At 49.8% G+C, this 25,952-nt stretch overlaps 3 protein-coding genes across 7 annotated transcripts in view; 1 reads left to right on the top strand and 2 right to left on the bottom strand.

Annotated features, from left to right (window-relative positions):
* The window catches only part of LOC8051363, a 34,203-nt gene extending 28,856 nt beyond the window's left edge, over positions 1 to 5,347 (top strand). The window contains exons 6-15 of one of the 4 annotated variants that reach the window (XM_042289429.1): positions 385 to 497; positions 1,145 to 1,262; positions 2,831 to 3,035; positions 3,112 to 3,179; positions 3,250 to 3,330; positions 3,452 to 3,605; positions 3,671 to 3,762; positions 3,835 to 3,943; positions 4,278 to 4,460; positions 4,602 to 5,347. In XM_042289429.1, the coding sequence (XP_042145363.1) occupies positions 385 to 497; positions 1,145 to 1,262; positions 2,831 to 3,035; positions 3,112 to 3,179; positions 3,250 to 3,330; positions 3,452 to 3,605; positions 3,671 to 3,762; positions 3,835 to 3,943; positions 4,278 to 4,460; positions 4,602 to 4,749 (1,271 nt within the window). In that variant the 3' untranslated portion in view covers positions 4,750 to 5,347. Of the gene's footprint in view, positions 1 to 384; positions 498 to 1,144; positions 1,263 to 2,830; positions 3,036 to 3,111; positions 3,180 to 3,249; positions 3,331 to 3,451; positions 3,944 to 4,277; positions 4,461 to 4,601 lie in introns of all 4 variants that reach the window. The other 3 variants (XM_029990547.3, XM_040503685.2, XM_040503684.2) reach the window with 3 other exon arrangements.
* Positions 5,348 to 12,364: 7,017 nt separating this feature from the next.
* LOC8051361 (BET1-like protein) lies at positions 12,365 to 25,293 on the bottom strand. Of its 2 annotated transcripts, none has more exons than XM_029990552.4 (4): positions 25,246 to 25,293; positions 23,830 to 23,915; positions 22,354 to 22,410; positions 12,365 to 12,614 (listed from the first exon to the last, which is right to left on the bottom strand). In XM_029990552.4, the coding sequence occupies exons 2-4, from the start codon at positions 23,905 to 23,907 to the stop codon at positions 12,453 to 12,455; spliced, it is 297 nt and encodes a 98-aa protein (XP_029846412.1). In that variant the 5' UTR covers positions 23,908 to 23,915; positions 25,246 to 25,293; the 3' UTR covers positions 12,365 to 12,452. The 2 variants fall into 2 exon arrangements, with proteins under 2 accessions (XP_029846412.1, XP_029846413.1); XM_029990553.4 differs by lacking the exon at positions 25,246 to 25,293 and adding an exon at positions 24,544 to 24,630.
* Positions 24,534 to 25,260, bottom strand: LOC8051360 (E3 ubiquitin-protein ligase PPP1R11-like). Its single transcript, XM_002435235.4, has one exon. The coding sequence runs from the start codon at positions 25,181 to 25,183 to the stop codon at positions 24,701 to 24,703; it is 483 nt and encodes a 160-aa protein (XP_002435280.1). The 5' UTR covers positions 25,184 to 25,260; the 3' UTR covers positions 24,534 to 24,700.
* Positions 25,294 to 25,952: the final 659 nt, after the last annotated feature.

The raw sequence follows: 25,952 nt of genomic DNA, 5'->3' as shown, positions 1-25,952 counted from the left end.
ACAAGTCGGTATTTTGTTGTAAATCTTAGAAAGCGTGACTCCCGTCCTGCAAAAAAAAATAAAAAATAGGGCCAAGAAATTTACCAGGGTCAACGACGAACGACGACGCAGAAGACCAAGTCGAGTGCCGGGCCTCGCTTTTATTCCTAATTTATTGATTTTTCTTCTCCACCCTGCTTCATGGTGTATACAAACTGCGAGAAGCACTCTATAAACAATGTTTAGCGAATGGCTCTCAACCTGTCCCGCTGCCCGACGCGACCATGTTCCATACAACGTTTGGTATAACTGTGATCAGTTGCTTCGCTGCATAGGCGCTCTTCGCCGGCCTCCGTGGAAACGCTTGTCGGCCTCTGAGAGCTCCACCCATGTTCTCCTGCGCAGACGTAAGCTTCGTGTGCCTGGGCGACTGGGAGAACCCCCGGGGAGGGGACCGCTTCCTCGCCCTCATGGATCTCCGGCAGGACCCGGAGTCCAGGCCCCGGTACCGATGCGGGGTGAGTGTTCGCGAACCCGCGGCCCGACCTCCGACGCGCACCCTTGGAACTTGTTGTGTCTTCTATCGGGCCTGCGCGGGTCGGGAAGCCACTGCTGCGACCACCACGGGGCGAGAAGAGTCCTCGGACGTCGAGGGAGGCAAATCCCGGACAGACGGGATTCCGAAAGGCCCCGCGTGAATGCCCGACAAAGGGGGCGCACTGTGGCCCGCACGTTTCCGACCGACGAGGGCCCTGGCCGTTCCCACGCTCCCGGCCGCGTGCTCGATGCTACAAGCGCGAGCATGTGGCTCTCAAGAATGCTTGTACTGCACGAGGGCGCGTGCTTGGCAGGGACGCTGAAAGCCCGGAGCTCGCGCTTGTAGCATCGGCTGCGTCTGGACTTCAGCTGAAACCAAGTATAGACTGCGTCTGAATCCGTTTTGAGAACCGGCAGTATGAGTTCACCCGTTGAGTTCTCCAGAGATGCTCCGTCCCAGTTCTCAGTGGGATCTGTGAGGCGCGGGTAAATTTGAAGAATCCGTCGCTCAGATATACGGCCGTGTCGGCTGCCGGTCGGGGGGTGTCGATCCCTCGGCGAAAGACCGAGTCTGCATCGCGTGTCGAGAAGGAAGCTTCGGTCCGACCTGGCCTCCCTCTCGTTGCAGCTGTACCGCGAGGAGCCCGGCACGGGCAGGGTGTACGTGTCCCTGTCGTCGGACTCCACGTGCAGCACCCAGCTGAGCTCGGCCACCAGCGGCTACGAGTCCCTCATCCTGACGCCTGGTAAGAGGGCGCTCCACCGATACCACTTAGAAGCCAAGGCCTGCGCGTGACGTCATCGTTAGTGGATCCCCGACCCGCCCCAGGCGGCGAACACGGTGAAGCTCGACGAGACACCGAGCGGCCGGCTCGTCCGTCTTGGTGTCGCGGTCGTTGTGAGGCGCTGCGAGATGCGCTGACCGAGATACTAAGCTAGGCGGCGCTGCGTGGCTCCACTATAGGGAGGAAGTGGCCGAGTGGGCTAACGCGTCTCAGCTCGGAGCGTGGAGCGAAAGCTTGCGCTGGGAACCTCCTGGATTCGATCCCCACCGCCCCCGCCCGTTTCGATCTGGATGAGTTGCGTACCGGCACGCGTTCGTGTGATCACTACTGCGTGATGCACGTTAAAAATCCCAGGTTAGCGGTTGTACCGCACTGGCTAAATTTCTCATCTACAGCTAAGAGACCGATTACCCGTTGAGGCGCATCTCCATCAAGGCTGTATAAACATAAAGAGCAAGACAATTTTTGTCGCTCCACTAGTGACAACGTTTGCGGGGCAATGGCCTTGTCTTCTAGGTGGCCATAAATAAGGCCGATTTAACTTCCCAGCAGACCTTTCCGACTTGCGGCCGATGCCGAGAACAACCGCTTATCTCTCCGTATCGGCCATAGGAGCGCAAGCTCGTCTGCTTCTTTTCCAGGGGTGGTTCTGATATCAGAACACCGAGCTCTGATTGGCTCTGGTTGAAGAATAGTGGGTAGACCTCTAAGCAAGCTGCCTCCAGGCCTATCTACTATCCTTCAATCAGAGCCAATCAGAGCTCGACGTTCTCAATGTTTTGCTACAGCGTCACGTATACTTTTAATAAAATTAAAAAAAAAAAAAAGCAACTGCTCGAAACCGAAAGTGGACTGGGGAGGAAGAAGAAATATAGAGGACAACGTTGGCAAAAGTCACGTAACTGTGGATACTGTATCATATTTTCTATTTTTAAATATTGAATCTGTGCCTCCGATGACCAGTGACTTTGATTTTATTTAGTGGTTGTGTCTAAACCATAGAAAACGGCACGTGACCACGGAGAAGGGAGTGAGCGCGACTCAAACCGGCCAGTTCTCGATCGACGGCTTTCGGGTGGAAAGAAAACGAATTTCGAGCCGCAAATTGTGTTCTGGATAGTTGGGCTCTCATATGTCATGTACAAATGAAAACTTTGGCGAGCATAAATACCCTGTCAGTGTCCCTTTAAATATTCGTTCCTCTGTTTTGCGTTCTTCGGTCGCCCGAGGAGGGGCTCTTTGTAGCCGGCCTGCATGAACAATGCAGCATGCAGATGTCTCCAGCACCTGCTCACCACAAAGGCCGAAGTAGGTCAAGCTCGCATCCGTTGACGACCGCTTCCAACAGAGTTTCAGCTTGTCACGTCCCGCCAACATCACTCCGTTTATTGTCGACACTTTTTACGTTACACTGTGCCCTGCGCTCCATCCAGGACGATGATGTAAATTTAACGAGCGTTGGGTAAACACTGAGCTTTGTGGAAGACAAGCTGTGCAGAGCGCTGCAAAAGTTCCATCTCCTCTCACAGTGGCGGAGCGCAGCCTGCCGGCCGAGGTGGAGTCCGCCAAGTGCCGCTTCCCGGACTGGAGCCAGGGCCCCTGGGACCGTGTCAGCGTCCAGGGGGGCACATTCGTCTTCAGGGACACCCAGCGCTTCGTCACACTCACGGCGCGCTGCGTCGCCCGCCAGAGCGGCAGCGGCGACCTGCTCGCCGTCCACGGGGTCACGCAGTGGTGAGTTGCATGTCTTTGAGACAAAGCAGGGAAAGAGAGAGAGGGTGGAGGCTTGAACCACGGTTCCTCCCCGCAGTGGGGAAGAGCTGTACTACTGCCTGCGGCTCCGGCGGCGATCCCTGAACGTCATGGAGTTCCAACTCGGTGAGTGCCCCTCAGTGAGACACCCAGGATCCACGCGGAACCTTGGTTGACCATCCCTCGACACCCGCAGGTTCCAGTCCGAACGGCCACTTGTCGGACAGCCTGTGCAGTGACGAGCAGTTCGCGGACACCGCCTGGGTCACCCAAGGAAGTGAGTATACATCCCCTCGAGGTCACCCGCTGTCGTTCCGGGACCTCCTGAACGCAGTCGCGGACGCGACCCGGGCTTCCCGGCACGCTCGCCAGGTCTAAGGCACGTGGTGGCTGTGCAGGGGGCCAGGCGTCGACGGCGGGCTGCCCGATCACGGGCGACTACACGGGCGTCATCCCAGGCACCACGGGCCTCTGCGCCCGCGTGGCCTCGGACTGCAACAACCCCGACGTGATGTTCTACTCAGTGAGCAGCTGCGACAACAAGAGCCACGTGTACGAAGGTGAGTCCCTCCCCGAGGCGCCGTCCCCCGGCTGGCTGACGCGCGTCTGTCACGCAGAGCGGGAGTACCGCTGCCTGGGCAGCTGGCAGGAGGACGGAGTGACCTACACCCACACCCAGCGGAGGGACATCCCGGGCTACCAGTGCTTCGTGAGTGCCCGTTCCCTCTCGCTTTCTTCCTGGTGGCCGGGCCAGTGCCGCTCACCGCCGGCCCTTTCGCAGTCCGGGAAGATCATCCGCCGCGGGGAGGAGGCCTACATCAAGGAGGCCGGAGAGAGCTGCGTCCGCGGAGAGGACCCGCTGCTGTACGGCATGAAGATCTCCAAGCAAGGTGGGTTCCGGACCACAGGACGGCCGACGGTCGAGGGACTGTTCTGAGCCCAAAATTATCGGCTCATGTTCGAAAGCCGACGCACAGCTCTCATCCATCGTAAACAACCGTCGCTATAACATTTAAAGCAAATATATATTTCTTGTGCGGGAATACATTTGAATGGGAGGCAAAGGCAAGAAGCCAAAAAGCCTGACGAGCCTGACAGGTGAATCCACGCGAGATGTGTTCGGTCGTAAACCGCCGGGGCCCGATGGGGAAAAGCATCCCTCCCCGTGAGGGTGCAAAGTAGAGAGCCCGTGGACGTTGGCGAGTAACCCTTTCCCTCGCACAGCCTCGTGCAACGCCCTGGCCCCAGAGCCGCCCCCGCGGAGCCCCGTGGCGGAGGTCCCTCCGTACCGCAAGGCGAGCAGCCGACCCCCAGGACCTTTGGTGCCCCCGCTGCACCCAAACACGCACGACCCTTACTGGTACCGGGCCGACGCCCCCAGCACCAAGACATGGAAGGCTGCCACGGGTGAGGACGCCGTGCACCTGGCCTTGAGTCTCCTCTGCATGGTTAAGCATTCGCGTGTCACACACGGAATGCATATGTAAGCGTGCACCGCGAGATCAGTGCTAGGTTTGTGTGGTATACTGACGTCCACCCTCCCCGCAGGTCGGCCGAGACTCAACGAGATCCCAGGGAGCAGCAGCGGTGCCGTGGCCAGCGGCTGCATCGGGCTCTTCTGGCTCCCGGCCGTCCTGGTGACGCTTCGCTGGACCGCTGCCAGCTGAGGACTCCGCGACGTCGCGAGTCCCGCTAGTTCCAAGCTGTGATAACAGAGGACGCTTCCGCCCTCGGCGGCGACCCATCCAAGTGGTACAAAAGGTGCTCTTCCCCGAGTGACCGCACGCAGACGCACTGCCGCCCCCACCGACGCCGAAGCCGTCCTCGTCGACGGACCTCCTCGCGACCAGCGGCCAAATGGCGCCGCCCCTTCTCCGGTGGGACACCCCGCATCCGTTCGGCGGGCACCTTCTCAGTCCGGGTCGTCCGAGAGGTCGGCGACGTCGCCAAAGAGTCTCGCGTCACCCGCCTAATCCCCGCAGAAGCACGTCTGCGAACACTTTGTCCTTGTGCCGACTCTTCCGAGTCCGTCGGCTCTTCGGCCATCCCTCGTTCATCTCGCGAGAGTGTAAATAGCTGTACAGCGCTGGCGCTTGCATTAGCCACGGGCCCCTCCCGCCGGTCTGGAAACCCCGTGCGGCGGGCGGGCCTCGCCGAAGGAGACCCTGGAAACCGCCTTCTTCCGGGGAATGCCGGAGGCTCTTTTATTTATTCCTCGGACGCGTCATCTCCAGGCATCCATAGTCGTCTCGCAATAAACCCAGCCTCGATTGTTCGAGGTGCCTCTTCGAAAACTGTCATCGTGTTCACTCTCAGACCGTAGACCTTTCGGAAATGCGTGGTTCCGGCGTGCGGCAAGTGAGCTTATTCAGGAATGCAAGACGAAGTTGACGTCGGTTTCATATTTTGTGGTTTCAGAACGCAGAAAAGGCAGAAGGGAAGCAAAACAATGCAGGTGAGAACCTCCTTTCGTGCGCGCTTTATGTTTTGCGCATTCAAGGCCTGCGAATGACGTCATCGTTAGTGGATCCCGTCCCAAGCGCCAAACATGCCGTAACTCAACGAGAGTACGAGCCCTTCTCGGCGTCGCCGCATGATAGCGTCGCGCTCGTTCCGAGACGCTCCAAGGCGTGCTAGCAGCGAACCTAACGCACGCCTAGCCGGCGCTCCCTGGGGCCACTGGTGATGACGTTTGGCCCAGAAAGGCCTCGTCTTCTCGCCGCACGGGACACTTCAAGTTCTCTGTTTCGCGATGGAATGCAGATGACGCTACGAGCCATCGAACCGGGAATACGCCCCTCTTTAAAACATTTCAGAAAATGTCTTAAATAGTTTGAATTATAGATCGGGGCGAGTTACGAAACTGGCATCTGGTCCGAATCGCGCTACGATTGGGTGGGGACCATAGAGTTATTATAATGTACGCTAGAGGTTCAAGTGGCGCTAGTGTGCTGACGCAAATTGAAGCAGACAGCAACCAGTCGAAAATTGACTTCCGGTAATGCATTTCTATGGGAAAAAGTGAGTGCATTTTCTCTCTGCGCTCGATCATAAGAGCAAATATCCCGAATAATTCGTACGTACTAGGTAGTTTGGAACATTTCTCAGTCAGGCCGACGAAAGAATTGGTCAGTTACGGCGTTTTTCTTTCGAATTCATCGCATTAAAAACGGTGCTAAAACGGCTTCGTACGTGTATTTATCAGCACTGTCGGACACTGTTAGCGCGAACGCGGCGTCGGCGATTTCCAGCATGGGGGATATACATGCCAAACGAACGGAGGACATCTGGAAAATCAAGAGCGGCGGCAAGAACTGCGCAGTAACACTAGATCAGTAACTCGCAGTGGATGTACGGTCAAAATAAATTGAAGGCCACGTAATCTATTCCGATTTTAAATAAGTAAGTACCACTTCCTGAGCGAAGCTGCTTGTACGTTCAAGATATCACCCGCGCGCTCGATGTCTTTTAGAATAAGTGCGCGATAAAAGCTGCCCGACAGAGAAAACAATACGGAGAGACACCTTTCATAGCCCACGAACTTTATTATCCACGTTTTGAATGTTTTTATCCGCTCATGCACGACGGGATCATTTTCATATAGTGACAGGACTGGCATATTATCAATATACAATCGTCACCGGAATGCTGGCGAGTCTTGAACCCACTAATATATTCGTTTCGATTGTAATTTTGCTTTGAATAGTCGCTTGTTTTTACACACTTGCTGCGGAACGCACGTTTAGAACTGAAATGTAGCGAAGTTAAACATCGTTCACTGATGAAGAAAAATGCGCTAACTAAAGCAATTACACTTTCACAGTGTTAATCAAGGTACATACTATTCGGTACGACCCAAATAACCAAAGTGTTCCGTGTTATTTTCCGGCGAAGAGGAAAAATGCATGCGCGTTTTCCCATAGGAATGCACAGGAGCACCGCAAAAGTAGACTGGTTGCTGTCTGCTTCAATTTGCGACACGGAAGTCGCATAGACACTAGCGCCAGTTGAACCTCTAGCGTACATTATAATAACTCTATGGTGGGGACTGAGCACTGGGCGATGCGTAAATTATTTTTGAAAAAATAAAAACTGTTTTCTTTTTTCTCGCTTTATGACATCATCAATGTAATTTCCAGCGAATGTCATTCCGAATATAAATTACGTTAATCTTGGACCCAGCCACACGCAATCGGCTAATGTCATTTAGCTCCATGATGAGACTGGTTAACGGTAGTAATTCTATTTGGTTACCGTATTCGAAAAAAAAAGAAAAAGAAACGTGGAGGTTCTTTTCAATATTATTAAAATGTTACCGTTTTACTGCAGATGGTGTCTGTCGAATATGACACTACCTTATAGAGACGTACACGCTTCAAATGCCAAAGGCATGGTAACTTTCTTCGAGAGAAAATCTTGAAAGAACTACTTTGGCGCAGCGCATGCATAATGCAAAAAAAAACAAAAAAAATTGACGGTAGTCATGAAACGATATCGGGTTGGAATGTTCGTGAATTTACGAGGGCATCCTGGTCCTTATCTGGCACAAGTACACTCGCACGGACTGCCACTGATTCAGAAGCTTGGTCGCGGTGAAATTGCGAGGATAAAAGGAGGATATTCATTTTAGTCTTGCCTTCGCAAAGCTCGATGACGTAATTATGGGACTTAAGAGCCTGGAGCTCAGCACGCGTTCTCTACTTTGCCGACCCAAGCGTGTGGCTATGATTAACGTTGGCGGCATGGGACAGGCTAGGACAGGCACCAGGCCACGTGGCCGCTTGTTCTGGCTCCGAGTTGAGGGGATGAACGATGCTTATATTTTTCGAACTTGTTTGCAGACTATCATTAATTAGATAGAAAAAAAAAACTAAGGCAAGTTTAGTCGCTTATTAACGTTGGGGAGTGATTCTGAGTAGCATTTAGCGAAAGTAAAAAAAAAATCGTTTCATGGCCTCTTTAATATTTTTCCTTCATGAGACAACGAGTGTACCAACGCATTCAGGTGTCAACATTTAATTTGCCCCTTTCGTTACTACAGCATGCTCACGATAATTTGAACCTTGATATTTCGTACCTCTGGGTAATTCAAACAAATTCGAAAATATTGGTCGTCCTGTTATGTTTTCAATGTGTTTACAAGCCATTTAATTCAAACAATGTTTCCGTGCAACCCATTTTATTCTTGCGACCCCCGTTGAGCTCGCTTTTTTCTGAGCACCAGTGCACTGCGGAGAAGCAATACCCGCGAAACTCGCTTCCGCGGGTCTGGCTTCTTTTCAGTGCACCGGTGCTCGGTAAGAAGCGCACTCAACGGGGCTACAGAAGGGAACACGTGAGCGACGAAAACGGGTGCAGTGCGGCTGTTTTTACAGGCGTTGTGGCATGGCGTAGGTCCACGACACACCGTCTGCGCAAGTTGCTATGGGAGCTGCCGCGTGACAGTCGTCTTCATCGCTCATGTGTCCCCTGCTTACAGGCTCATTCACATACTTGCCACTGAGTACGACCGAATGAGACAAGACCAGCTTTTAGGACTTTTGCGACGGCGTAGGACCAGATGCGCTGATGCGGAGCAGGCCCTAAGCCGTCGCAAGAGGCTTAAAGACCGGCCTCGTTTCAGCCGGTCCTACTCGGGAGTCGGTTGCGAGTGTGTGAACGGGCCTTAACAGTCCACAACCTTTTTGCAGGAAGAACAAACTTAATTTAGTTTTGAAGTTTCATATGCTGTTTGAACAGCCCACAATAAGCAAAACATTTGAAGGATGAATAAACTCATGTCATATATTTCACCGGTGTTTCATATGTGACATGCCTGCTTATGATCAGTAGGCCCGTGTAGAGGAAATCATGAAACATCTGCTTTGCTTGTGTAGCCGTCCATACAGCAAGCCATAATTTTATCTTGCACTATATATAGGTGCACTTTTGATAATTCGAACAAAAGATGCGACTTTCTGGAGTTTGAATTAAGGAGACTACTGCAAAACTTGTCGTTCTTTAGCGCGTCTCGGCCGTCGAGATTCCTCAGTTAGTTGGACAGAAACCGCGAATGAGTTCCCCCGAACTCGTTTGGCGGATAAGGTAATTTTCAGCGAATGACAATAAATATTTCCGCGTGGCAACAAAAAAAAATGAGATTCGGGACGAATGTCCCTCGCCGGAAATTAGAATAATTTTGCCTTGTGACAGGGATATAAAATTTTTTTCTTGCGCTCCACTATTGTCAAATCGGTGACCAAACGATGATCGTAACCAAAGAAGTTTGACCCTCAATAGTGAGCGAAATTTCCGAAACCATCGGGTGAACCAAGGACGCTCGGACAAGTCAATCGCTTCTCCTAGCACAGCGGTGCAAAGCAGCAAAGCTTGACGTTTGAGCGCATGCGCCAAGCTGTGAAGCTTGACGCAAGAGCGCCGGTCCGAAGCAGTGAAGCTTGAATTCGGAGAATTCTCAAGGCATTGCGGAATTCGTAATTTTCGCAGGGTTGGGTAAAGTAGATATATAAAAAAAGTGCTCGAAATAAATAGCAAAGTAAATGAGAGGTTAACTACCTCAAGTGTAGTAAGTACACCGGGCGCAATGTACTTGAAGTAGAGTACTATAAGTACAATGCACTTTCAAAGTAAAGTGCAAGTCCTTTGTAACACAATAATTCATGATGCTTTTTCACTTCCCTATAAACGTTTTTTTTTTTTTTTAACGGTATGCATTGCTTTAAGGGAAATGTGGGGTGCAGCAGTGATTTTTGGAAATGGCGGCGAATACTGGATAAAAGCAAGTGGCCACAAAGTAGTTGTTTTACTCTCGCTAACCAACTATTTAACACCATCAAACTATAACGTACTTACTTGTATCTGTCTTATAGCCGCCATTATTCCACTGACCAGATGACGTCTCGAAAGACGAGAGCACGTTTTCACATATCTAAAGGCCATTTTGTTTTGAAAATCGGTGAGTGTTTCTTGAAGTCGGGAATTCTACTTTCCTCAAAAAGTAAAAAAAAAAAAAAAAAAAAAAAAAAAAAAAAACCTCATTGAAATTACAAGTACTAACCCAGAGAATGTACTTTCAGTAAAGTACAACTTTTCTAAACCGTTTTAAAGTAGAGCTTTAAGTACAATGCACCTCAAGTAATTCTCAACACTGAATTTTAGAATATTTGACCTCGAATCGGACGACTTGTACGCGCTTGTTTTCCGTGCCACAGGGCGAGCCAAGGCGAACATTATTTGCCACATAATCTAAAATTCCAAACTATACGTGTATAGGTCGGGCCGTGCTGTTCCCGGCCTAGCTAGCAATCGCGCTTGGAATAAATTCGGATGCTTCTCCTTACTGTACAGCTCTCCGGTATATGCGTCGCCGGTTACATTTGTGGCGGAAGCTTCGTGACTTAAGTTGTCAGCCTTAATTTCTTCAGAAAGTCTGCCATCTTGCCGCGACAAAAATAATCCCTGGAGAAGGGGAAGATATTTTTAAGGTCGGGGCTCCTTGTAAAAGACTGTAAAATAACTGTCCCCCGCGTCCGCTCCCGCCAGAGGCACTGCAGACTTAAAGCCAATTTTAATAAAAATTAATCGGATCATGTGATCAAGTGTGAATTTTCAGGAAAAAGCCAACTGGGGACTAACTATTGTAAAAATAAAGCTGGGCGCAGCCAAGCGAACAACCCAGGAAGGACCCACTGGGAAGAGGACCCCAAGACCCCGACCCCCGTCCGACCCCGTCACCGGGGCGAAGAGGGCATGAGTATGTGGCAAAGTGGGTCGACGAGACCGCAAGGCAACCATAAAGCGTTGACAAAAAAATGCCACGTTCGCCCCCTGAACTAAGGGTCAATAAAGAAGTTTCCTCTCTCTCTCTCCTTGTCGATACAAAAATTATCACCAACGGTTGAAAGGCACATCTGGATAAAGGTGTGCCAGTTACAAAAAATTGTGAACAATCAAGAAAATATGTAGTCTTTCGGGACACTCAACATAATTTCGGGACAATTCGGGACAGCACAAGTCTCAAAAACCAGAGGGACATCGCTTGGCAGATTGGTAGCTCAACCCTCTTGTCGGGACATCAGCGAAATCGGGACATGTCGGGGAAATTCCAACTTCACCGATCACTGCGCAGGCGTCATTGGGAAAGAGGGTATGTGTAACGTAACCCGCGGGTGAGGAGGCGCAATAAGGGGTGAGCCACTTTGAAGACAAGGCCTGCCCTTCCCCCGACAACTTTTCTTGGCAATGATGGGGAAGGTACAGGCTTGCGTTCCCTCTCCCATTTAGAGCGCTGAATAGAGCTGTGCGCGAGCTCTCCTCTCCCCAGAAATGCCAAAAAAAAGTAGTCATCCGTTGCACGAACGCTTCCACAGAACGGAGAAAAACGCGTACCCCTGAGATCTAGTTAGAGCCCCCACAGAAAAGGAAGCTCTCGCAGCCGTTTGAGAGCCCGGGAACGGGACTTCCTCATGGAGTAAAACCGTGTGGCATATCGGGGACCACAATAGACCATTTGCTGTATTACCTAAGCATCAAGGAGAATGCAGGGATTGGTCACTGTTCCACGCGCCCACACGCGCTTGCCTTCCCCGTATAAAAGATTCGAAGTAAATGACCAAAATAAAGTGTTGACGAACGCGCGTGCAAGATACAATTTGTTTTAGGTTTTTGCTTTAGAAAAGTTACTACTGCTGAGGCCAGCACGTGCGGCGCTTGGAACACCAATCCCTGCATTCTCCTTGATGTTTGGTTAATCTAGACTCATTTGAACGTCCCGTTCCTTCGGAAGCAGACAACGACCGTTACCTTTCGCGCTCGTTGCTTTAGAGGCTCGTGACAGTATAACCGAGCAGTGTTGACGCTACGCATCACGAACGGACCGCCGAGGACAGCGGGAACACGATGGCCGGTGCGGTAAACAACAGGGAAAAGATTGTGAGTGCACAGACGAGCCTGCGAGCTGGTGGCAGTTAATCACGTCGTTTAACACCCAAAACTGTGGTGCAGAAAAAAAAAAAAAAAAACGTTCTGTGTGTGTTTTTTCGATTAAAAGTTTTTCCTTTTCTGCGCCACAGCATGGAAAACAACGGTAGTTTTGGACACAAAAGCCAACCAACCCCGGACGCGCAAAAGACGTCGGCCCGTGGCAATAATGATGCGTGAGCAAGCAAACCGGCGAGGCTGCATCCGTGCAGGCGTGAAACACTAACGGCGGTTTACGCACCGCCAAAAAAAAAAAAAAAACGCCGCCGCATGTGTTGCCGAGGGCCGGGCGTTTGTGACATGCTCGAAAAAAGGCCAATCAGGGGCCCCGTGACACGCTTTTCCTCCGCGAGGAAGTCCCAATAAGCAGCCCACGATCTTTTATTCCAGACAGTGCGCGTATTTACAGGGCTCAGCGGTTCAGCGCCTCGTGGCCAGGGCGTAGCCGAGTAGCACCAGCGCCACCACCAGCAGGGCCGCGTAGCAGGCGAGTCTGCGGTTGCCCTTGGCGGCGCCGACCATCTTGTGCACGCGGCCCATACTGCTCGACAGCAGGCCGTGCGAACCCTCGAAGTCCCACGACTGCAAAGGAAAGGCAACGACGTCGGCTGCTTATTTCGGTACCGTTTGCAGGAAAGGTGTTCGCACAGAGGTCTCTCCACACAAATCACGCAAAGGTAAAGTTTCGATATCGGGGGAGAAGGGATATTGCGTTGCAAAACTTGAAAATATTAATCGTTTTTTTCTTTTTTAAATATATATCCAGCCTATGGCGGTACACATTTAATACATTTGGGTAGGATATTTCTTTAGTATTCATTTATTTCTGTAGGTTCACAGTACCGTTCATATGGTTCATGTCATGCGCAAATTATCCTTCAGCATCACAACTAGTCTTCTCTGCCGTCCATATATCTTCATTGATCAGAGAAAGCACCATTATTCTCTACTGATGCGTGCTTTTTTATATATATATATATATATATATATATATATATATATATAACCGCGTTTTTTATCTAGGGTGGTCAAAGGGTTTCACCTCATAGGCTGCGACTTTCTTATTCCGTGGCCGGACTTGAAAAATGTTACATTCGAATGGAAGTTTGGAATCTCCCCTTTCCCAAAAACACGTAACTTTTCAACATAGTTCCCATCGGCGGCGATGCACTCGGCACGCCGTCGAAGATGATTAAGGGCGGCAATTGACGACACCAACGGCACACTGCATCGGTAACCTCTTTGTCGGACGCAGACAGTCTACCCTTCAGATGTCTTCGAAAACCGCCAAGTCTGATGACGCGGGGTCTGGGCTGTGTCAATGAGGCAAACAATCTCGGAACTGCAGCTCCTCCATGGGTGGCGTTGGTCGATCTTGTCAACATCCGTCCTCAATCATCTGCGACGGCATGCCAGAGGGTATAGTGCAGTGGTATGGGCGGAAGTGCATCGCCGCCGGTGGGGAACATATTGAAAGCAGTGCTTTTGGGAAATAGGACATTACAAACTTTGATTGGAATGTCACATCTATCAATTCCATCACCGAATAAAAACGTTACAGAAATCGAATCTTGCTGATCCCCCGTATTTAAGGTTCGGGAGAGTTGAGGCGGGACAAAGCTACGTCCCACAAGTATGCCGGTGAGACAACGGGAACACAACCGCAAAAGAGAGACCTGTGCCACCTCAGGACATCACTTTACTCGCAGCGCACCACGCTTTCAGCACACATCGCACGAGCAAAAAGCAAATTGGGTTGTGGGGATATTTATACTGCGTGTAGTTGGTCAGCCATTAAAGTTGCGACGAGTCACACGCTGTAGATGAGCAATTTAGCCAGTGCAGTACAACCGTTAGCCTGGGGTGTTTAACGTGCACCACACAGTAGTGATACACGACCGCACGCCGGAACGATGCTCATCCAGATCGAAACGGGCAGGGGTGGCCCTCGAGCCGTTCTGCAGCGCGAGATTTCATTCCACGCGCGTCGAGCTGGGTGTGCGCTTTAGCCCACTCGGCCACCGATCCCCCCTCATCGCACGAGAGAAAGAAATACTGTCATCCCGACCATTCTCGCTTATTGGGTCAAGCTTCAAACAGCAAACAGGTTCGCTCAACAAACCATCAGAGCTTGAGGAGTGACGGAGTCATTATAATCACGTTACCACGGCAGCGCGTCCTTGGTGGATGTGACGACCTGACTGAAAGGTCACTCTTCCAAGCGTCAGGGATGTTCCGTGCAGGAAATTTTCCCTTTCCAGAGAATTTTCGGCCTCAATTTTGGTGAAAAGGGAATTTTAACGAGATTGCATGGAATTTTAAGGATTAAAGAAGGAATTCGGCAAAAAGCTTTAGAGAGAACTATATATACAGGGTGTCACAAAAGAAAATTTACACGGTCTTTTTTACCGCAAAAATAAACTAGGCATCGCCGAACGCTCATTCTCCGCCCAAAGGTAGAGCTAGAGGTCACAACCAGATGCCAAAGTTTCAGCCCGATCCGATAACTTAATCAAAAGTTATAAGCGATTTTCTGAAAATTTCAATGGGAAAATGGCGGCCGACGGAGTTTTCAAACACATGGGGCTGTATGGCACCAGAAACCAAAAACTGGCAAAAATGGGCTCCATTTTCCCATTGAACTTTTCAGAAAATCACTTATAACTTTTGATTAAGTTATCGGATCGGGCTGAAACTTTGGCATATGGTTGTGACCTCTAGCTCTACCTTTGGGCGGAGAATGAGCGTTCGGCGATGCCTAGTTTATTTTTACGGTAAAAAAGACCGTGTAAATTTTCTTTTGTGACACCCTGTATATATATATATATATATAAAGTATTGTAGTCCAAAAGTTTCAAGAAAAAGTGAGAGTGTGTGGGGTGTGTGAATGACTCCTCTGTCACTATACTTTGTTTCAGCTTTGGTCCGAGCGCGACCGTTGTTATGAGCCGAAGGTCCAATCAAAGAGCGCAAAAAGCGCGTCGTCATGGCATTCTACGCTCTTGATAGGACGAGCCGGCGGAGAAGCATGCACTGAAAGACGGCGAACTATCAACCGCGGAGAGCAAGCCATGACGGCGTGCCTTTTTCGCCGTTAGATTGGCCCTTCGGCTCGTAACATCAGCCACGCTAGGACCTAAGGTGGAACCGAAGGCAACGAACGCTAGACGAGGCGGAAAGGGCAAGCAGCAGGAAGGTTGCGGAGGAGGAGGAAAACTCCTCTCACTAACGCTGTCCCCTCGCATTCCACTGCCCTCCTTTCTCGTCCCGCCTTCCGTTGCTAGTGGCCTCCTAGAGAACACCGCCTAGATAACAAAGCCGTAGTGATGATCGTCATCAGAAAAAGCCAACGCCGGGCACAGATTGGACAAGACGATTGCGTCAACGTTCCGCTCAAACTGGACTCGAACCCTAGCACCGACGCAACACTCGTTTCCAATCTGTGTCCAGGGTTGGTCTTCGATGGTGACGCAAAAATGTCCCCCATGCTGAAAAGCGCCGACGTCGAGTTCGCGCTAGCAGTGTCCGACAGTGCACGTAAACACATGTACGAAGTCGTTTTAGAGGCGCCCGTTTCCGCATTTCGCGGCGTCGGCGTAACCGCGCGAAATTTAGCGAAAAAATTGACGTCACGTGCCCTCAACAGCAATTCAGTTCCCCGCTAAATTTAGCGGGGAACTGAATTGCTGTTGAGGGCACGTGACGTCAATATTCCCGCTAAATCTAGCGGAGAAAATTGACGCCAATTTAATTCTTTCCTAAATTTAGCGGGGAATTGAATTGCTGTTGAGGTCACGTGACGTCAATTTTCCCGCTAAATCTAGCAGAGAAACTGAATTTGTTCATAGGTGACGTGGCACCAAGTCATGTGACGCCATTTTTCCAGCTAAATTTAGAGGGGGACTCTGAATTGGTGCTGAGGTCACGTGACGTCAATTTTTCAGCTAAATTTACGAAGAAACTGTGGGAGGAGGGGGATGGTATGGTGGAAGAGGAGAGGAGGGTACGGAGGAGGGGAGAGGAGGAGGAGGACCCCATGTCAAATATTACGATCTAATTCCGTTTATATATTTAATAAACTGGCCAGCAAACCTTCAAGCGAGCCAAGTCGCCGAAATCTGCCAACACTAGCGTGCGACGTGAGGCGCAATCGTCAGCGCAGTCAATGCGACGGAGTTGGAGCGGCCAACGTTGAACCACTACGTCAGAGGCATGACTACGTCACTCTCACGTTTTGTTTGTTTTTACTTCTCAGAGCGAAATTGAACGATGACATCATGAGTTTCTCCTCCGGCAGTTGGCTCAACGGCGTCCACGTGATCACCGTAACGCGGATGCGCTAGTTTGCACTGCCCTGCGCGCTTATCGGTCTGTTTCTCCGCTACCCCTCTCCTCTTTCGTCTTCTTCCCTTCCCCCTCTCCCCCGGGCCATCCCGCGTCGCGTGTCCTGTACCTCGCCCCCACGAACGTCACAAGACCACGTGGTTCGACGTGACGTGGCCATGACTCTGACGACTCAAGACCAATGTTGCCTGACGCAACCGAAGTTTCGGTATCAGCTGATGTTTAAATTAAGATTACACAAATATTATTCCACATTTCGCGAATCCGAAGACGCACAACTGTTTAGTAGTGCTTTGTGAAATGGAATCACATGTAAGCCTAAATTTTTCGGAATTGAGCGGAGTTGCCCTCAATTATTTCGTCTGCTTGACTGATGAATACCCCTGTCAGACGGCAGCTACCTAGTACAAACGAATTAGTCGGGATACTTGGTCTTATGACTAAGTGCAGTGAGAAAAATGCACTAACTTTTTCCCATAGAAATGCATTACAGGAAAATTATCGACTGGTTGCTGTCTGCTTCAATTTGCGACAGCACACTAGCGCCAGTTGAACATTTAGCGTAAATTACAGACCTACTCAAAGCTTGTAATATAAACATATATCCTAATTACAGTAATTACAAAGATAATTAACGAATGTGAGGTAATTCGTTCGATAATAGTGATGATATTCCCAACTAATGTCCGCCGAGCCATATAACCACGCCGTGAAGATTACATTCATATAACTCCCTCCCTTTATTTAAAAATTTAGAGCAGCTAAAAAAAAATAATAATAATAAAAAAAAAAACTTTCAGCCTTTTCATTTCTGTGAAGAAGGAAGACCAGCGAAGCTGTACTATGGTGGCAATGAAGTAATGGCCGGCCGCAAGTCGGCAAGCTAGAGCGGAAAGGCTGGAGAGGTGGCCAGCGACGGCGGCAACCAAACAAGCCGGTTGTCTGGTTGCCGCAGTCGCTCATAGATGGCGGTAGCTGTCCAGAGTTTAGTGTCATCATTTGTTTGCTGACGGACACGACACTGGGGAAACTAGCCTTTAGCATGCAGCAAAGTGGCTGCATGACCACAGAAATGCAAATGCAAAAATAAAAATGAAAAAAAAAAATGTAGGGAAATTTGCAAGGATATTTTAAAAATTTTCAGGGAAAAGCTACTTCAGATAGGGAATTTTTTACCGAATAGCGGGGCTTCGAAAGGGAAAGGTGCCTGAAGAAGGCCAGAAATATTTTACTCGGGTTTCGCGCGTCTCCCGACAGGAGCGCTGTCGGTTTAAGGCCTTCTCGCAGGCGTGGTTACACGCTCTCATCGTTCGCCTAGACTACAGTGTTTCCAACTGTTCGCGTTTGCTCTACCAGCTGCGAGGAGTCGACGTCTGCAAACGTCCACCGTCAAAATATCTAAAAAAAAACACATTATTCCGACGTTCCCCGTCAATGCTGCCGTCGCAGTGGTAGGGTGGTAGCCGTTTCAAGGTTCTGATGGTGTTGTCGGTGATGATGTAATTATTGCGAAGGTGCAATCGAGCTGGACAAGAATGACGATAATAGTCCCTAGCAAGTTTTGGACCCTATTTTGTACAGAAAGACCTTGTAATTTTGCAAGGTAAAACCCACTTGTGAAATATACCTAGCTTTGACGAAAAGCTTAGATTGCTACGTGCAGGCGCCGATTTTTGCTGCATCGCCATTTTTTCCATTAAAGCTTTCAGAAAATTATTCGTAACTGAATCAAATAATAGGGAATTGTAGTAGACCGCTTTTCTCCTCCGCTACGGTATCCGTGAAGAAAACGCCGCAGCTGCGCATGCGCGCCGCAAGCCTTGTCTGCATAGTTCAAGGTCTTGTGAGGGATTACGGAGCGCTATCCGGGCGCTTAGCGGGCTGCGGAAACGGTCTACTACAATTCCCCAATGGTTAGTGCTCAAACTTCAGCATTTGGTTCAGAACTCTGGCGGAATTTATTATTTTTCGCGGTAAACAAATACTTAACCTATCGGAACAAAACTGGTGGCTATAGAAAAGTAATCATTTATACCTTGCGTAAATAATGCGAGGACATTAATGGGCTCTTATGACCCGAGTTAGGAAATAAAAGGACCCTTTGCCCCGTGGACTCCCAGCAAAATTTAGGCGTGTGCCACATCCACTAAAACTGCTGTGGTGCCAGTGACGCCGCCAGGATCGCGGTCGGCGACATGCATGAACTTTTCCAAATTAAACTTTGGCTTCTATGAGATCATCAGGCAGAATTCGAAGGACCTTTTACACACCAAGACGTGCGTTCTAGGCACCCATAGCAGCAGCCTTCCGTTGCCAAATATAATTTTACGTGATGCTTTCAAAGCAGTGGCGGTTCATTCCGTTTGAATATTAAAACTTTTCAACCCAAGCAGAATCATTTTCCGAAATCAGTACAGAGACGGACTTGTTGTCTACAGGGCCCTAACACTTTTATGCTTTTCAGTGGATCCGGACATTTCGTCGAACGCCGTTTCATCGAACACCGTTTCATCGAAGCAGTTTCATCGAACGCCGTTACAGCCTCTAATATTTTTGTAATTTATTTTAATTTTATACACAACGCTATCTAATTCTCATTTTTTTTAAATCGCAGGGTGTAGTGACGAGATAAGTTTCATCATGAACATATCCTGCTTCGAGAAGAAAGCCTATATGAAACAATGACCCCTCTCCATGTCACATAAAACAATTAAAAATTAGACAAAAAAAAAAAAAAAACAGAAAGCACAATGTGTTTTCTGAGATGCGGGTAGTGTTTTATTGTCTGACAGCGTGTACGTGTAACCTTGGGTTATGTGAAGATCCGAAAGGGTTCTGTCTTCTTAAGAAAGCGTCCTGAAGATCATTCATAGGCAAAAGGGTCGGTGATAAAGTTGACAGAGAAGGGGAGGTGGTTCCAGTCCAGGTGTAGCCCGAAACCATGCTGGCTGACAGTAAAGAGATAAGATAATCCGCCAACCAAAAATTGAAATAGTAGCGACCCTACGTTTCGAAACCGTTCGTTTCTTCTTCAGGGGGATGAATGAAGGACAGCAGCTTCTTCTTCTTCTAGATGTTGTCTAGATGATGGCTGACAGTTTGTGCAGCTTTTGTCTCTGTAAAGTTTGAAAACTAAAAAAAAAAAAAAAAAAAAAAAAAAAGAGCAGGAACGTTTAATTTGAGCATAATGCTGATAATCAGAGTATCGTTATATTTTATTTCGTGTGCTCTCCTGGCAGAGTATAGTTATATTATAAGCGTGATGCCCTGACAGTTAAATGCTTTTCGTGAAGAAACCTTCAACTAAGCGTAAGTGTGCAAACGAGCTGGTGTGAATTCCACATTACTGAAACCCCCCGACAGCCGGTAAAACAAACGACACAGACATTCAAAAGTGTTTTAAGTGTCGGTCCTTTACCTCCAGTGTCATGCTTTCTGTCATGTACACGAGTTAAACTTTTCAATAAGTCGCATACCCATTTGTTTTTATACCAATGGTTTTTATTTCTAGTAATTTGGCTCCACCCTAAAAACAGTTTCACGAGTGATTACCTTAGTCTTAACCAATGCAAGGTAAAACATCTATAAAGCACTGTGATGCCCCAAAACTCGATACAAAGAAATTTAATGAAACGGCCCTTAGCGATTCGATGATACGGCGTTCGATGAAATGGCGTTTGATGAAATGTCCATTCATTCGATGAAACGGCGTTCGATGAAATGTCCGCTACCCGCTTTTCAGGTATCTCTTCTTAGATTTCCAAACTTTCAGCCTTGTCTGTGAAGCTACCCCCCAGTTTCAGGAAAACCTCACGTAAAATTTGGAGAATGCCTTCACTGCCTCAATAGTAAAAACAATGGCGAGAAATGGCACCAGCCTATGCAAGGAGTGGTGGTGCCGTTAATGTTGAAAGCCCATGTACGACGTCCTGGCCTCATAAACATCGACACGCCCCCTAAATTTTCTTCTGTTTTTTTTTGGCATAATAAACCTGTCTTACTACCGCTGCCAATTAAAAGCACATGAAATTGCACATGGTCTTTTACCAGCTGCACCTGAAAGTATGTGCGCATCAACTGTGACTGTTGGTATGCCCGCCCTCTTCAAGCAACAATGCCTATAAACCGAACAAAGAGGAGATTGGAAGACCGGTGGAAATTACCTAGGGAGAATTGAATGACGTACCACTAATTAGCACAGCTGAAGACAGGCAGGACAGAGGAAAATTAGGTCTCCCTCCCACGTGGCTCCGGCCAAGTCTCAACCCTGCCTCTCAGTAGACCGGTGTTGGTGTAACGCCGACTAGGTTTGACCAGAGTAAAATTGGTGACTTTTTCGCCGGAGGAAGGAGGCGGGGGGTGTTGTTTTTAGTATTTTTGCCTGATCTCCCAAAGGTCATCTTAGTGGTATCTCACATCACCTGGTGATAGTTACAAGACTGCCGAGGGTAAGCAAATTGGCTTAGAAGGGCGAGGGGAAGAATCATACTTTCGGTTTTTAGTTTCTAGGCTAGGTGGCGCAAGCTACCGCCTGTTAAAAAGGGTACTGTCATTAGCCTCCATCCATACATTCACTGCCAGCCTTCCTCCCCTCGACTTCGCAAACTCGAAGCCCTCTTGAAATAATAAAATCCTAGCTAGGCCTTTGGTGGCATCCAAAGCATTGCTCGCCCATTCACGTAAGGAATTCATTATCTCTCCAAGCATTCAGGCTGTCGAGTCACTTTGCCAAAATGGCAACACGAGGCTAAATGTTTTCATGCCAAAATGAACAAATTACTCGGTCGCTGCCTCTGAATTTTGAGACATCACTATGGTGCCTGAAGGCCTGTCCAAACAGGAATTGTGGGGCGACACGACTCCCACACCAGTCACATGGCGGTCCGTTTAAGTCGGTCTTTTTTTTTTTTTTTGCCAGGGGGAAAATTTTTCCCCATCAAATTTCACCCGTGTCTTCTGCAGGGGCCTTGAGTATGTTCGATCATCACGTGGGTTCGGACAGCCACTCTCAAGCTTTGTCAGATGCTGGTCAATCGCTCAAGGCCTCTGCTTCTCTTCAGGTCCCGAAAACGTGAAAGCGAAGGGCTGTGCTCGAAATCTTACCCAAATAGATCTGAGCTACTCCAGCTGGTCATGTTACATGATAACACAGATAGAGCGACGCTGGACGTGGGAAGGTTTTTTCGAATTCACAAAGCTACGAAACCCTTACCCTGGAGTAAGATTGAGTAAAATTTGAAACACGGCCAAGGATTCGAGGGCACAGCAGAACAGATGGACAGCATTGGCAGATGGCGTGTGACATCAAGTCTGATGAGAACTGAGGTCACCGAAAAGTGGAGGAAGCAAGGAGGAACATGTTCACTTGGCCGGTGTCCACACAGACACTTGGCCGGTGTCCAAACGGACACTTGGCCGGACTGCCGGACGCTTCAATTTTTACGATTTTTGACGGAGTCGTGTGGCCTCACAATCGCTGTATGGATAGGCTTTGAGACGCACCTTCAACTGGTGCGTCTAACGTCCCATCCCACCCTTGCATCAGAAGTGGTCTCAAAGTGGCAACAAATGATGCCACAGAAGCCGACGTGTCATGCTGTCGGACGCTGCAATCTAGGTGGTTGGTGCTAGGAGTTCCAACAAAAAGTAAAAGCAAACGCGAGTGTAGCTGTTGTTGCGGGGTCCCGATTCCTAGCTGCCGAAGGTTCTGCGGACTGTCAAGCTGGAGAGCGACCTGCAGCAGAACAAACGTCTGCCCCGTCCACCGCTGCTGCTGCGACAGCACCAGCATTGTGGACAACGGCAGCGTGACACTTTTCCGACGTCATCGGGGCAAAAATCGAGGGGCCACTTTTTTTGGACGCAGTAAGCACACACCAGTCAGAGACGAGTTGCAGGCGCCATAGACGCCCCGAGGATTCTAACGCTAGGCCACACGGCCGGAGGCTCGGCTTAAGAAACGAGGGGGGGCACCCACCAGACCTCCGAGGAGCCGGTTGTGTTCTTTGGTCTCCAGCTCCATGTCGTACGCCAGCTGCGAGGAGAGAGGAAAGCGGGCTGCAGCCGGGCCACGTCCGTGCAGGCCCCGAAAGGCCACGCAAGCAACGCCACCTATACTGCGTTTGCCTCAAAGCCGACAGTGTGGTGGAAGCTACATGCTCATTGGAACAGCCGTACGTCTATCTTTCGCCACATGATCATGCTCCCATCCCGTACCCATGTGCAGAGAGTGGGACCAGGTGGTGGAAGAGAGGCGTCGATTGGTCTGGCGAGCACATAGCTCTCACCGCACTGTCAGCTCGGGGGTGGAGTACAGAATTGCGACAATTTACGAACAACCTTTCCCTCCATCACAGAACGTCATCGCAGTTGGATGGCACCAGCTCGGCAGTAGACCCTTTCCAGAACCACATCAAGCAATGTTGACGGTTGCAATTTCTTGGCCACGAAAAGTGTGATTGGATTAGTCCTCACTGAATGCCGACGCAGCACTCGTGTTCAATCTGCATTTTTGCTCAGTCTTGCTGCGACGACATCCATATTTTGGTGCCCAAGCTTTGATTAGTATAGGTAAGGCTGATGCAAGTTGCATGAGCAAGCAGCTTGGAGATGGTCCTCCCGGGAGCCCCAGATTGGCAGACAAGGTCCCTTGAGGGAACCGGTGACACCAGCGGCCAGTCTCGGGCTCCCTGACAGGTCTCTTTCCATGCCGTATGCCAAGTATTACAGCCGTGACAAAATATGAAAGCGCGAACGAGCCGGTGTAAGTTGAACGTAATTACGAAAAGAATTCGAGACTAAAAATGTTACGTTGGACATGCTAAATGTTGCTTGAATGATTGTATGGCCAAACATAAACGCCACGTAAAGAAAAAGGACCGGTACTCGAAAGTGTTGGAGCATTCGTCCGAATGTAGCGTTGTTGGGTTTGACCTCTGTGGTGTTGTTTGGGAAGGACGATCACAAAACATTTGGCCAAAGAATCCATTAAGATATTACGTCGAAATGTTGCAAACGAGACTTTCTTGAGATTGGTTCCAAGATCAAAAAATGTTCTGCAAGTTCGACCTCTAGGTTGTGTTTAGGATTTTTCCTTATCCTACTCCAGGTTGGAAGAAGAAACTGAAAGAAGGTTCTCCTTACCTTTTTTGTTTGGTTAAGTCAATGACTCCTAGACTTATTTATGAAAAGAGGGTGGTTGTGGTCTACTGTTTCTTTCGTGTTCCTTTCCCGTCTCTCTCGTCAAATAAATTCAACAGTGTTTGAGACCTTGTGTTTGTGTTGCCTCATTCATGAGGTTCCCCAGAATTATATTCATTTACCCGCACACATGCTCAGAGACCATCGAGGCTGCACTATACCTACGGTGCAGGGTGGAGCCTGCCGGCAAATGTCAAACCCCCAGTTCTGCCAGCGTGGGACGCGAATGTGCGAGAGAAACGGCGATTCTTACGCTCTTCAGGTGGGACACCTTGTTCGACAACTGGTCGGCCAGGCGTTGGTTCTCATGCTCTAGCTGCTCTCGGTCCATTGCTGCGTCTGGAATTGAGAACCAGTCGAAGACAACCGTCACTGTCCGTCGCCGCCGCTTCTGGGGTCTGGCCCTAATCGCCCACCAAAATTGTGAGCCGCAGTGCAGGCCTAACCAACACTGGGGAAGAGCTGGTGTCACCCAAACCGACAAGGCGTTTCTCTCTCTTGTACCCTAGCTACACGGGCAGCCTTAACCACAGTCGAGTCATCCTTAACGGCAGTTATGCTTCACCAGTTACTACTTACTACACTTTACTCTCGGACAGCTCCTTCAGAAGTGAAGCATGAGCATGCACGGCTTCGATGGGCACTCAGATGCACAAGCGCGCGTGCGCCCATAGATTTGACCGAATAGCCACAGAAAGTTGTCCAAGAATATAGACCGTATTCACCGGACGCCATATTTGAAAGGACTGCGCACAGCACATGCTAGAGAGAAGTTCTTATTTATGGTCTCCCGAAGAACAGAATCTTGATGGAGTGCAATGTGCGTGTTGGAAGCATTGTGGAAGCTTGCCATCAGCATGTGCTTAGCAGCAGCGAGCTCAGCTATGATAAGTGCAACAGCAGTTAAGTTTGCCCGTGTAACTAGGGTATGAAATGCGCGCAGCATACACAGTTAGCTCGCTCTCACCAGAAATTTATTATCGCCGTTCGTACATTCGACAACACCCGCGTGTCCTCTGACGTTTCTGCCTCGACAGTGGCACAACGGAAGCCGTCCAGACACTCAAGGGGGAGAGGAGACGGGACTCGTGCGCGCCTCAGAGTGGCGGGGCCCGGCCCCCGAATCAGTCCGCAGACGGAGCGGCCCTCCTGAGCTCCACGTGGCCCCTGCAGTTGTCGCACTCGCCGTCGTCACTGTCCGACGAGCTTTCGCCGAATGCCCGGGGCTTCTCGTAGATGCAGCAGCACTTGGACTTGCGCTTGCCCATGTCTTCGTTATCGACCGTGTCGGCGCTCCAGCCGACGCGACGGCCGGACGCCTGGGCTTGGCGGGGCTGGCCGCGGGCCCGCTGCTTGTGCCCCCTGCAGTTGTCGCACTCGCCGTCGTCGCTGTCCGACGAGCTCTCGCCGAACTCACGGGGCTTCCTGTAGATGCAGCAGCACTTGGACTTGCGTCGGTTCAGGTGCTCGTTGTCGACCGTGTCTTCGCGCCAGGCCACCTGCCGCCGCGTGGCCGGCGGCCTCGTTAGCTTGAGCACGATCCTGGCGCTGTCGGTCGAATTGACCTCCTGGCCGGACTCCACTTGGGCCACTCGGGTCTGAGACATGACGCTTCCCCGCGAGCTACGACACCACAGGCGACTAGGGCGAGAAAGCGAACGGTCGTTACCCGAAAATCCCGGCAGTTGCTCCTGGATGTCCCGCGCAACAGCTCTTCCGGGTCAGCTGAGGGCCTTTTGGGCCCGTACGCGCGGTGCAACCACCACGAATCTTGAAAGAACGGACACAGATATTTCTTTACCAGCACTTACACTCCTATTGCGCGTATTGCGCACCTGCCGACATCTTGGATCTTGCTACTGGATGGATAAATAAAATAAATAACACAGAAATATATTTTAATTGGGCGGTGACTTGCGCCACCTAGTCGCCGTCCGGATCCAAAAGGTTTTTGGTGCAGCTGAATACCCCAGCAGTTATGAGAAGTTACTGACAGTTACCAACTTATAAAGGGATAAATGCCAGTGCCCATGTATTACTAAATTGGTCGGCCAGCTTGCGCCACCTTAACTACTATGTTTACAGATACAAAAGTGGTTTCCGAGATTTTCTAGGCATATGGCAAAAATTCAATCAAAGCACCCTAGAAAACCCAAAGCAAGAGTCGTGGAGGCCTTTACTAAAAATGCGACGAAACGTCGCTGTGCCCTCTTCCGAGACATTTCTCAGAAAAAGGGACGTGCCACGACATTTAGTCGCCCCTTTAAAAGTGAAAAAAAGAAAATAAATTGACCACAATTGTCACCTTTTTGTTGGCGTGATGCACCATACATTCTTTTGAATGCAACATAGGAGCAAGAAACAATAAAGGCTGTC

The sequence above is a fragment of the Ixodes scapularis genome, unplaced genomic scaffold, assembly GCF_016920785.2.
Source record: "Ixodes scapularis isolate PalLabHiFi unplaced genomic scaffold, ASM1692078v2 PGA_scaffold12__126_contigs__length_90152505, whole genome shotgun sequence".
Taxonomy (NCBI): domain Eukaryota; kingdom Metazoa; phylum Arthropoda; class Arachnida; order Ixodida; family Ixodidae; genus Ixodes; species Ixodes scapularis.
The sequence above is the reverse complement of the archived record's forward strand: the minus strand, read 5'-3'. Positions and strand labels throughout refer to the sequence as shown.